This window comes from Artemia sp. Qi Xiang Cuo, chromosome 19 (assembly GCF_049724085.1).
Source record: "Artemia sp. Qi Xiang Cuo chromosome 19, ASM4972408v1, whole genome shotgun sequence".
Lineage (NCBI taxonomy): Eukaryota > Metazoa > Arthropoda > Branchiopoda > Anostraca > Artemiidae > Artemia > Artemia sp. Qi Xiang Cuo.
Genome location: NC_142812.1, coordinates 58,993,034 through 59,005,819, shown reverse-complemented (window position 1 = coordinate 59,005,819; position 12,786 = coordinate 58,993,034). Strand labels below are relative to the sequence as shown.

General features: G+C 35.2%; 1 protein-coding gene across 1 annotated transcript in view; it reads left to right on the top strand.

Annotated features, from left to right (window-relative positions):
• Positions 1-12,500, top strand: part of LOC148941059 (uncharacterized) — a 48,046-nt gene extending 35,546 nt beyond the window's left edge. The window contains exon 6 of the mRNA XM_089105155.1: positions 12,340-12,500. Coding sequence (XP_088961281.1) covers positions 12,340-12,500 — 161 coding nt within the window. The remainder of the gene's footprint in view (positions 1-12,339) is intronic.
• Positions 12,501-12,786: the final 286 nt, after the last annotated feature.

Below are 12,786 nucleotides of genomic sequence, written 5' to 3'. Positions count from 1 at the left end.
CATTTAGCTGAGAAGACATGGAATATTTTTGGTGACGATAATGATTTTTGATCTAAGTTTGATTCCTTTTATTAGTCAGTAAAGGAGTCTATTTTTGACGTATGGGCCCTGTCCTCCTCTACTTCAAGGTCAAAAAGAACTGTTCCTCTTAACCCATGGATGACCCCTGGTCTTCTAAAGAGTTGGAGAAGAAAAATAATCTCTGGAAAGCTTTTAAGTCAGTAAAACCATCTTTGAATGCTGCAGGTCTTCAGCAATTCAAGCTCAACAGGAATGTTTTCAATTCTCTATGCCGGAAGGCTAAATTCCTTTGTTATTCCAATAAATTATGGGATTGTGGGAAAGATATTCGAAAAACTTGGCAAGTGATCAATTCCGTCCTCAAACGTTCTTCGCCGTCTCTTTCTATCCCTCCAAGTCTTGTAGTTGATGTTTGCTGTCGCCTATGTCCTCCTGAATCTTTCAATGCTTAAAAAAAATCCATCATTTTCGCAGGATGTGGACACTCTCCTTGCTTTCGCTGATGACAGTACCATTGGTACTGTAGTAGGAACTGAGTCTGAGATGCTTCCCAAATTAGTTGACCTTTTTGAGAGAGTCGTTCTTTGGTTTGTTGCAAATTGCCTTGCCCTAATTGTTGCTAAGTAAAGTTTTTTATTTTTTTCCCGCATTTTTCTGGCTTGCTCTGAGTTATCTAAAATACAGCTTTCAAGGGGCTCTCTCAGTAGACATAAGGAACGATATGTCCAATTTCTCGGTATTCTTCTCGATGAAAACCTTTCATTCAAGCATCATGTTGGACTAATTAATATGAAAAACTCAAGGAGCCTCGGAATTTTGAGGAAGCTAAAACGCATTTTTTCTGGATCAGTTTTAAAAATTATGTTCCATTGCTTAGTTCAGACCTACGTCTCTTATTGCCCTACAATATGGATGTCAACTTTCTCTTATTTTTTGAAACCATTTTCTAAGTTATATGATAAGGCAAGAAGGCTTACACGGGAAACAAATTGTTCTACATCCAACCAAACTAGCCTATTACTTTATTTGCTGTCTCCCTACATTCTTTTGTGCGCGCGTTTCACTTTTCATCAACTACATGGTGATGTTCCCGCAGCCCTTCAAATTACTCCTTCTTTCGTCATTGATAGGTCTTCGCATCATCTTCGTAATTCAAGGAATATTAATATTTTATTTACTCCATTAGTGGAGTCTGACTTTAATGCATTAACTGCTTGTCATATTGCTTGGAATAGCCTACCTGAGTCAGCTCAATAATGTCACTTGTTGGCTATTTTCAAAAGAATCCTAAGAAATTTTTTAATTTCTTTATTTTTCATGTTTAATTATATTTTTGTTAATTTTATTATTATTACTTGGGGAGGGGGGCGGGTGTCACTAGCCTGGGTTGGAAACATTTGTCGTGAGGGGTATTGAGTTTGTATAATTTTTTTTTGTGGTTTGGTTTCAATTATATACGAGTTTGGTTACAAATTCCTCGTATTTGGAATTTGGTTTATTTTATTGGATTGTCCTACATCCTTTTTTTTTGGGGGGGGGGGGTCTCATAAAATCGCTTTTTGTTTGGGGCTTTTAATTATTGTCTTTTTTTCTCTTCTTTGTTTTGTTTTGTGTGTCTTGAGTCTTTGAAAGGTTGAAATACAATGCATTATATTGAAAATACTTGGATTTGTTTCATTTTTGTTTCTCCCCTGTTTTTTTTCCTGGCCATAGAGCCTTACGGGGGAGTTTATATTGAAGTGTATTTTGTTGAGTTTATTGATTGAATAAATTGATTGATTGATTGAGTAGAATATTGGCGCAAAAGTCTTAGGTAATGTTGATCTTATGCATAAATTAATTAAAAAAAAAAAAAATTTTTCTGAGCGAAGTAAAGAGCGAAGTTGAAACTTAAAACGGAAAAAAATTATTTCTTCACGGCCTATCTTATACATATCAATAAAACTAGTACAAATAAACCGCTAGTAAAGCGCTAGTTTTTTATAATCCTAAAAGCATAGGAAAACATAATCAGTTGGTTTATTTGTACTAGTTTTATTGATATATATTAAATAGGCTGTGAAGTAATAATTTATGTCCGTTTTAAGTTTCAACTTCGCTCTATACTTCCCTCAGAAATTTTTTTTTTAAATTAACCATTGTTCGTTTTTGATTAAAATTAAATGTAGAAACAACGCTGTCATGATCTTTTTTATTTCTGCGGAATAATGTTTGTTCGTTTTAGGTTTTAATGTCACTCCTTAGTTTCAGTTGAAAACTTATTGTTAATGTAATATCTAATTATCACCGATCCACCTCTAGAAAAAAACTGCAAACAACCTTGACAGGTACAAAAATCTATCGAACAGTTCGTCGTAAAGAACTGTAAGTAAGGTGCAACCCTGCTCAATGGTAACCGAAACTCTAAAACACGGAATTTTGATACCAATAGATACATCAAAAGAATCAGGTTTCAATGCTAATTTCCAATATATAACTTTCATCAACTTTAGTTCTACCCATCAAAAGTTACGCACCTCAGAAAATTTTGCTGATTTTAGAAAAAAGAGGGAAAGAACCCCTAAAAGCTATAGAGCCTCAATGAAAATTACGCCATCATATTCAGCGTATCAGAGAACCCTACTGTAGAGGTTTCAAGCACCTATTTAAAAAAATGTGGAATTTTGCATTTTTTGCCAGAAGAAAGATCACGGATGCGTGTTTATTTGTTGTTTTTTTTCCAGGGGTGATTATATCAACCCAGTGGTCCCAGAATATCGTGAGAGGGCTCATCGGAACGGAAATTAAAAGTTCTAGTGCCCTTTTTAAGTGACCCAAAAAAATGGAGGGCAACTAGGCCCCCTCCCACGCTCATTTTTTCCCAAAGTCACCCGACCAAATTTTGAGATAGTCATTTTGTTCAGCATGGTCGAAAATATGATAACTATGTCTTTTAGGATGAATTAATCCCCCGAAGTCCCCGGGAGGAGGGCTGAAAGTTATGAACTTTACCCTATATTAACATATAGTGTTAGTTATTGGGAAGTATACAGACGTTTTCAGGGGGGATTTTTTCTGGTAGGTGGGGGGGGGTCGGGGGTTATATGGGAGGATCTTTCCATGAAGGAAGTTTTCATGGGGGAAGGGACATTGCTAGGAAGGGGGTGAAGGATTTCCCAGCATTATTAAAGAAAGAGATCAGAAATTAAAAAAAAAAAACAAGTTTTTCAACTGAAAGTAAGGAGCAACATCAAAACTTAAAACAAACAGAAAATATTACGTATGTGATTGAGTTTACACCCTAGTCAATACCCCGCTCTTTTAGCCAAAGATTTTTTAGTACTTTTATAAGAGCTATTTATTCTAATTAACGGCATTTGTGATCAAGGGGTCATTTTTAAAGAATTGGAACAAAGCTCAAACTTTAGCTTAAAGAGCAAGGGATTGACTAGGGGGCGAACCCCCTAATATACGTATTAAAAATCTATGAATATAGAAGTTCGTTACGTAAGTTAATTCGTAAGTTACGTATATTTATTACTAATAAAAACGTTCTTAAATAAAATTAAACAAGTTTCGAGAAAGCCATTAAACCAAATAAAAGTAAAATTAATGTGCAAATTTTGTTTTAATTATTCATGTACGGTGAGCCAAAATCAAAACCTGCATTAATTCAAAAACGTTCAAAAATTAAATAAAAGAAACAAGTTTTTTAACTGAAAGTAAGGAACGACGTTAAAAATTAAAACGAACATAAATTATTCTGTATAGCAAAGGGGCTGTCCCCTCCTCCACGCCTCACTCTTTACGCTAAAGTTTGATTTTCTCACAACTCTATTTTTTTAAACAATAAAAAACTTTAGCGCGAAGAGCGAGGCGTTGAGGAGGGGACAGCCCCTTTCATATACGGAATGATTTCTGTTCGTTTTAAGTTTTAACGTCGTTCCTTGCTTTCAGTTAAAAAAAAGACTTGTTTTTTTTTATTTAATAACATAAAGCTCATTATCCATGCTTCACAAAATAATGCCGTTTTTTCAGGAAACTTTGGTTTTCGATGACCAAAAAGCTGTTTTTACTCGGCCGACTTAGCCTGAAAAACCCATAATGAAGACAGGGCTCTACACCTACTGACTAGCAGAAGCTAGAAGGCTGCTGTAACAAAAGAGAGCTGTTTAAGGACTCATTTAAAAGTTTATATTTATAACTAATCGCTTTTTATAAATTTGACTTGATAGCACATTCCCACAATGCGCGTTTTCGGTTTTCCCCCCATTTTTTTAAATGAAAAAAGGGTATTTTCCAATGAAATGGCCAAAAAAAGGTTTTTTCAAAACCTAGGCAGGAGCAAAAAACTAAGGGGGCAAGGAAGTCCCTTTCCTTCAATTAACACCGTTAGAATTAGCAAACAGGTTTCATCGCAGAGTGAAGTTCAAAGGTTCAAATCATAACTTAATTTTTGGTAGATTTTTAGTTGAATAGTTTTTAGTTTTAGTTAATTTATGTTCGCAATAATTTTTTACTTTCAAGATGAGTAGGCGATTTATAAGACTTACTAAGGGGGTCTGGAGGGGGAGTATAAGTGAGGGGTCTTATAAACCTCCAGTTCTAGGCTTTGGATCAGAATTTTTGCAATGGTACAGTTTTATGCTTCCAAAATCTTCCACTTAAGAAGTGGTACCAAAGGTGCCATTTTTAGTGCTATATGGCACTTTTGGATGGTAAAATTGACAAAATGGTCACATTTGATGGAAAATAAAATCCAAGCTGGAATCGAACGAATGATATTTGAATTTCAAGTCCAGCGCTGTACTAACAGAGCCGACCCTCTAATAATGGAATTTAATCTGTTCGTGTTTGTAGGACTTTAATTGCATAGCTTATTAAGGGGGCCTAGAGGAGGAATTTTCAGAAAGTGTTCTTGCAAACCTTCAGTTAAGGGTTTTATGCCATAATTATTATAATAATACGGTTTTATGCTTCCAAGATTTTTCACTTAAGCCGTGGCACCAAAAGTGTTGTTTTCAGTGCTACATATCACTTACGAATCGTATAGTTGATAGAAAAAAGCACGTAGATATGAGAAAAAATTTTCAAATGAACCATTAAACATCACTCTAGAAAGTTCTGGTAGCCCACTAGCCCCAGCTTTTCCACTTGAGACATGACACTAAAGTCGCCGTTTAAAGTACCATTTGAAATTTGTAGATGGTGGAATTTATAGGAAGAACGTATATATGAGCAATAGTTTTTATATGAGTTATCAAAAATATATCTAAGAAGTTCTGGTAGCCCGCTAACTACACCCCTCGAGAAACAGCATAAAAATGCCTTTTTCGTGCCATATGGCACTTGCAGACGGCGGAATTTATATAAGCCACGGCACTTACGAATGGTAAAATTGATAAAAAGCACGTATATATGAACAATAGCTTTCAAATGAGCCATTAAACATCACTCTTATAAGTTCTGCTAGCCCAATAGCCCCAGCTTTTCCACTTGAGACACGACACCAAAAGTGCTGTTTTTGTCCCATTTGGAACTTGTAGATAGTGGAATTTATATGAAGGAAGCAGATGTGAGCAATATATTTTATATGAGCTATAAAATATCTGTCTACGATGTTGTGGTAGCCTGCTGGTGCCCCCCCCTTTGAGAAATGGCACAAAAAGTATCATTTTAGTGCCATATGGCACTTGCTCATGGCGAAACTTACAAAAGCATGTAGATATGAGAAATAGCTTTTGAATGACCCATTAAGCATCTCTCTATAATGTTTTTGGTAGCCCGCTAGGCCTGTTGAAAAAAAAAAAAATTGGAGACAGATCAGTGCTACCGATACAAAAAAGTGATTTTCCTTGTTGTTCAAGGAAGGGGACTGTAATTTCCCTGTAGAAGGTTTTCGACCTTGTGGATTCCAATGGTACACTTTTCATTTTCATCTAACGTCATTTTCGAGGAGTTTGAGGCCTTTTCTCGAAATCACCATAAATTTCTTTTCGCAATAAACTTTTAATTTTAAAACGAACCGAAATAATACCATTCCTGAGTCAGCCTCAGATGGCGATTTTTCTCACTAGGCAGTTTTTTTTTAAAACGTGTATTTTAATTTTTAGTTACTGTGGGCTGTGGTTCACTCTTTACTAGGTTGCAGCTGCCGCTGCAACCATGATGTAAATATAATCGCCGTTTTCTCTTTGTTTGTTTTTTCTCAAAAATGTTCAGATAAATTTTCAAACGGAATAGGTTGTGTAAACTCAGCAGCAATGTTCAGCTGGTTCACATTTGGTTGAAAAGAAACCCATTTCTGGTAAAATGCACTTCAGATAAAAAATCGTTTTTTTGGTGCAACAATAGGTAAAATTATATAACAAATACTTTATTTGACATTTTATTCAGCAATATTTTTTTTCAAATTTCTAGATATCAATTTTTTGTATTTCCTCCAAGCTCAGTCATCTATTTCATCAAAACTTTTGTGTAGTTTTCTTAGCAACTTGCTAAAAAAATTCAAATGGAGCATGTATTTTTCAGCCAAAATCTCGCGCAATTGATGACTGAACATTGTTCATTTTTGGTCGAACATTTTCTTAGAAAAATTCCAAATTGAAAACAGCTAATATGACTCGGGCATAATACTTCTGCGATGGTTTCAAGAAATTTGACAAAATTAAGAATTTAGCACCTGGATAGAATGCATCGGAAGAAAAAAAAAATAACTGGCGCTTATTTTTTTTCTCTTCCCGTGTCGTCTTTTTTACTTTTACGCTATTTATTTAACTTTTTTTATTTTTCCTCAAAGGTCTTAAAGAACAAAGTTTTTTTTAAATAAAGCAATGGAAATTACGTAAGCACAAGTCAGAATTAAAGCTTAAAACCTGCAGAAATTGCGCAGTATAGTAATAAGGAAACTTTGGTTGGGTTCGTAAGAATCTACAATTATAGAGTCAATTATAGTTACAACATTTTGTATGACATAACAATTATGTTCATTGACCCCGTCCATAATGTAATCAGGATTGCCACTCTCACAATTCTTTGTTTACTAAGTTTCGGCGAAAACTTTATTAGATTGAGTTCTAGTTTCCTAGGTGCTGCCGAAAAGGGGTGTGTCGTGGGTTTCACGGAGGTAGTAGAACAGAAGCCAAATCATCCCAATGAGAACCTTGAAAATGCCAAAACAAAGGAAAAAACGGCTAAAGACACTCAGTATAAGACACAAAATGAATTAAAAGGAGCCATTTATATACTACTAGTTTGGTTAATAACAAGGAACTGAAATAAAATAGTATCAATATATAATAGTTTAGAAGCAAATTTAGGCATTATATTTGCACATTAGGGGGGATGGGGGGCAAAGAATACCATATGTTAAATACGTAACCTAACCTAACCTAGGTACCTTCCCCCCCCCTAAACCCCCAAAAACAACAATTTATCCCAGAAGGCATTGTAAACCTGTTTTCATCACGCGTCTCAGTCTACTTCCTGACTGGTATGCATTGCCGTAAATAAAAGAGTCCGTTTAGTAAAAGAACACCAAATGAGATAGTTTTGCATATCAAATAGGTTAAAAAAGCTTTTATTTTCATGCCCAGAAGAGATTTGTTTTACATGTCCAGTTTGTGTTTTGTTGAAAATTGGCTTTTGAGTGTTCACTGCTATTTCTCTTAAAGTTTTTCTTTTCCTGCTTTTGTTTTACGCCAGCTTTGACTGTAGTGTTTTCAGTAAGTATGGAAAAAAAATAATCTAAAATTCAGATACCTTAAGCAATAACTGGGGACAATCAGTAAAATACAACGCGAAGTAAAAGGCGGACAAAAAAACCGCTAAAGCTGAAATCTTTTAGTCTTTTCATGCCCATCACCAATTGCGCACACGCCTTCTTCCGCCAAATCAGGTCAATACTGAATTTAACCCTTCCAATTTTTACGCTTATTAACAAAAGTTGGTAGTATTCCTCACTCCATAACAAAGTTAAAGTTTCAAAGGTAAATTAATTTACAGTGTAAGAACTGAAACTGTATAACAATGTTCAAACAAATTCTTCCACTGAATTTGTAATATTCAGACAGGCGATCTGATGTTCTGAGACATTGGGCAAAGCGCAAAGGGTCATCATGAATTCAGGAACGGCCAAAAGATAGACTGACCGCTGCAATGGTTGACATTAATGAGCTTCTGCCACAACTCAGAGGGATACTTTGGCTCTAATTTTAGCTGTTTGAAATTAGTTTTAAGAGGGATCTGCAGTTCCTCAGATTTGCTCTTCAAATGTTTAGACCCTTTCATTTTCTCTAATTTAGTTTCGCAATCCCTCACAATAATATCCTGTTTCTTCGTAAAAGAGGAAAAGGAACATTCTTCCACTTTTTTGGTGAATTCCCATCCCAAATGGCTTGAACTCAACGCCATCTTTCCTCTTCTGGCAGGATTTCTAAGATTAACCCACTATTTATTCATATTGCTACGTTCCTGAGTCTAAAAAATTGTCATGAACCGTTATGTTCAGGGCAATAAAGTTGTTTTTCATATCGTCAGTTGGGTATCAAAAGGATGTATCTCCATAATTGTGTATTTTCAGAAGAGCAGAAAAAAACCTCACATTTTTTTTTTATTTAATCTCCGATAACCGTAAATCAAAAACGGATTGACATGTATTGATTCTGCCTATCAATGAATTTTTGTTTTACGGTTATCTGATGAGAAATAAAAAAGTTGTGAGGTTTTTTTGATCTTCTGAAAATTTACAATTATGGAAGTACGTCCTTTTGATACCCGACTGACGATATATTCCAGACGGCTGAAGCATTATACATAGGGTAGGTAATAAGCTTGATGTCGTAATGTGTCTTTTTATAGTTTCAAATCCTCAGCAGAGCAGTTGGTATGAACCTCAGTCTCACTCATGGTAAGTCTCTTTGCCAGAGCGTAGCATCAAATAAAAACTGAACTAGTAATCAAAATCAACCTCTATAAACTCGAAGAAAAATATGTTTAATTCAGTAATTTGCTACATTCTCAATAAATATTACTAAGTTTAGATTTGACACCAACGTTTCTAGAGTTACGAAAAGACCTAGTTAAATTTTATGAGGGGGTGGAAACCGTGGACGTGAAGCAGATAAGCGTCATCCGGTCACCTTAACCCTTCCCCCCTGCTAAACGTTCAATCGATAAGTGATTAATTCCGGCTCCAATTCAAAGAATTTTGCTCTTTGCAGTTCACTGCGACTCTCGTTCTTGGAGACTTTAACATGAAAATTTTGACTTATTCTGTTTTGAATGTTTGATACAGACCAACTTTTCAACTTTAGACACCCAACTTGGAATATTGTTCGCGCTAAAACTGGGTCTTTGGTGTACAGATTGGCGCTCTTTGGGATTTAAAATCGTGGCAATAGTTTACTAATTTAGGCACTCAAAGACATCTGAGGTTGGAATAGCAGCCTTCTAAACCTGGTACACTAGAATCTCGGTTCTGAAAATTTTTCATTTTAGCTTCGAAAACTGGTACCGATTCACGAGAATGTGGGGCGGGGGGCATTTTTTTATTATTTTTTTCTGGGTACAAAAAACGTATGTTTCAAAATCTAGGATTGGAGCTTATTTGATTTTCTACTAAATGATAATAAAAAATAGGAGTGTCTATCAATCCTGGGGAGATGATGTAACCTCTTCTCACGGGATTGGCGTAATTATTCTGAGGAATGGAGCGTCTGGGAAGATCTTTTCTGTAATTGTCCTCCGCTACAGCTACCAAGGATATTTTGTAGAAAACGTAAATATTTCATTCTTATAGCCTCATGTCCTTGGCTCTAAGGGAGGGGGGAGGGGTAAAGGTAGCTCATCAAAGAACATTTGTCCTTCTTTTCTTTCATCTACATTATTAACGAATGTTTTCCTGGCAAAACGGCTTTTATAACACCGAAAATATCAACCAGCATCAAAAGTAACCTAGCATCAAAATAAGATTTTAGACAGCTTCATTTTCTTGGGTATTGAAATTAGCAAGCTCCTTTCCCAATTTCTAGATCCATATAGACCCGACCAGGGCACCGAGTTCCGTTTTGCTGCTGGACTCATGTTTTTTAATTTTTTAATTTTCTGAAAATTTGCCTACTGCAGAATCAATTTGAGTCTACCCATAGAAGTTGACTCCAGTTCATAGAATTCTATTCAAGTTTTTATTATAAGTGCTCTAAATAGCTATGTATAGTGGTATTCAATTAGTCACAACTTTCAATAGCAGAAGGTTATTTCCCAAACATAATCCCAAACCTAAATAGTTTAAACAGACGACTCCGACCCTTTTAATATTAAATTAATACCTACTTTGATTTATCGACTTCAACTTCCCAACTCCTCCTCTGGCTTGGAGGAGACAGCTTTCAATAGCAGAAGGTTATTTCCCAAACATAATCCCAAACCTAAATAGTTTAAACAGACGACTCCGACCCTTTTAATATTAAATTAATACCTACTTTGATTTATCGACTTCAACTTCCCAACTCCTCCTCTGGTTTGGAGGAGACAGCTTTCAATAGCAGAAGGTTATTTCCCAAACATAATCCCAAACCTAAATAGTTTAAACAGACGACTCCGACTCTTTTAATATTAAATTAATACCTACTTTGATTTATCGACTTCAACTTCCCAACTCCTCCTCTGGTTTGCAGTCTAGTCTGCAATCCCTCAATTTAATCACATAACTTATCGAAAAGATAAGGATAATTTCACAATAGCCTGTTTTTTTTAACTGCGCAATATATTTGATACATTTGGTACTATCTTGAATAGTGCCGAGAAATATTAATGTTCTTTGTCTTCCAAAGTATAATTTTACATCATTTTCAAATACATGATTTTCAACCAAATTCTGCAATTTCATCCCACTCCAGCTTCACATTCCTGTCCACTCCCGCCTCCAGCGTTAAAAAAGTTGGCCTAGTCTGTAAGTCCTTGCAATAATCGCGTGAGTTGTACCATGTGCCATTAATTTTTGAGAATTTCATAATAGGGTGGTTTTTTCAACTGCGCAACATGTTTAGATAACTATTATCTTGAAAATTACCAAGAAACGCTAATGCTATTTTTCTTCCGAAGAAAAGAAACGTCACTTTTAACTTCTTTATTTGCGCTCAAACTTGTTTCGAAACATAAATTAAAAAAGTGGTTTAGTCACAAGACTATATTAAAAATCATTTACCAAAAATGTATCCAAGAATAAAAAAATACCGCAATTTTTTTCAAGCAGTTCGCTGTAACGAATTGTAAGTAAGAAGCTTTTTATGGCGACTAATTAAAAACGTTTTTCAGAAAAAAATATTTCAAAGGAAAGCAATTTAACCAAAGACAAGCAGAAATAAAGTCAATTAATAATTCAAGCTTAAAAAGAACAGAAATCACTACCAGCAAATAAATAAAACCCCCCAAAAAACAAATATTACAATAAATAATCAAGTAAAACTTAAAGCAAACAGAAATTGCCACAAGGAGGAAAGGCCCTCTAAGCCTTTTAAAGACCAGAATACAAATTCTGCAGTTTTTTTTTGTTTTTTGCCCTTAAGAATATAAATTTTGACTTGCCATTTGTATTTTGAACAAAACTTTACAACAATAGTTGTACTATGAGTAGAAGGAATATGAATTATACAGTGATAGAGAGAGGGTATGTATCATCATTCTACAAATTGTACAGTGATGGATAGAGGGTAAATGAATTGGAAATCACCAAACTTTTTGATCTTTTATAAAGATGATGACCACCCCAGTCATGTTGCAACCATGAGAATAGACGAACATTCATCGTCGATTTCATTATAATTTTTACTAAAAACATCTCAGATTTGTTTCCTGTTGAGGTTCCTTTTGTTTTGAAACTTTAAGTAAGGAAGCTTAACGATCTGAAATTTTAAAGAGATAAAGACAAAAGAAATAAATATTTTTTAATTAAAAATCATTACAACTACATTTTTTCACACTCATTTTTGTCCTTGACAAGCTTCCCTTGTCAAATTTCATGTCAAAATTTAAAATCCACGTGATCTCCTTCGTCAATATTTCCTCAAAGTTTAAGTTGAGTGTCTTAAACCGTTAATTTTTACCCTCAGCCGTTTCCGAGGTGTTGAAGATATGTCTTTTTGACAATCTGGATGCGCATAGAGTCTTTTGATTTAGTTAAAAAGCCCCTCCAAGATTCACAGAAAGTTACAACTTAAATACCATTAGCCGCTTCTGAGATATCGTAGATGCACCCGTTTGCCGAGTGGCCAGCGCTCCAGACTTGAAACTCTGAGGTCAGGGGTTCGAGTCTTCGTGTTGCTGGTCATTTGATTTGAGACAGAGGTCAATGGTATGACTCTGTAAGCTCAGCCGGAGTCGACCTAGCTCTAAATGAGTGCCTGGAGAAATCTGGGGCAAAACAAGCGAAGTGTCGGATGATTTGGCCCCAACCGCGCATTGCACTCCTGGCTGAAGTTATTGAATCTGGAGATCAGTAGCTGCGCAAAGAGCATTGGTCAACATGCGGAAAAAAGAGACCTGTTTGAACCCCTGGATCGACATAATAAGATTGGATTTTTTTTAACATACACCCCAACATCCCCATAAAGTTTCACCTTAACGCTCTTAGCTATTCAAGAGATATTGCAGATACGTCCTTAAAAAATCGATATTTAGTTAAGTTAATTATAAGTAAATTGTCTAACCTACTTTAGTGAAACAATAAACAAAGTAATTTTAATAACAATATTACCTAAATCATTTGGTCAAAATGACAAGTCAGTC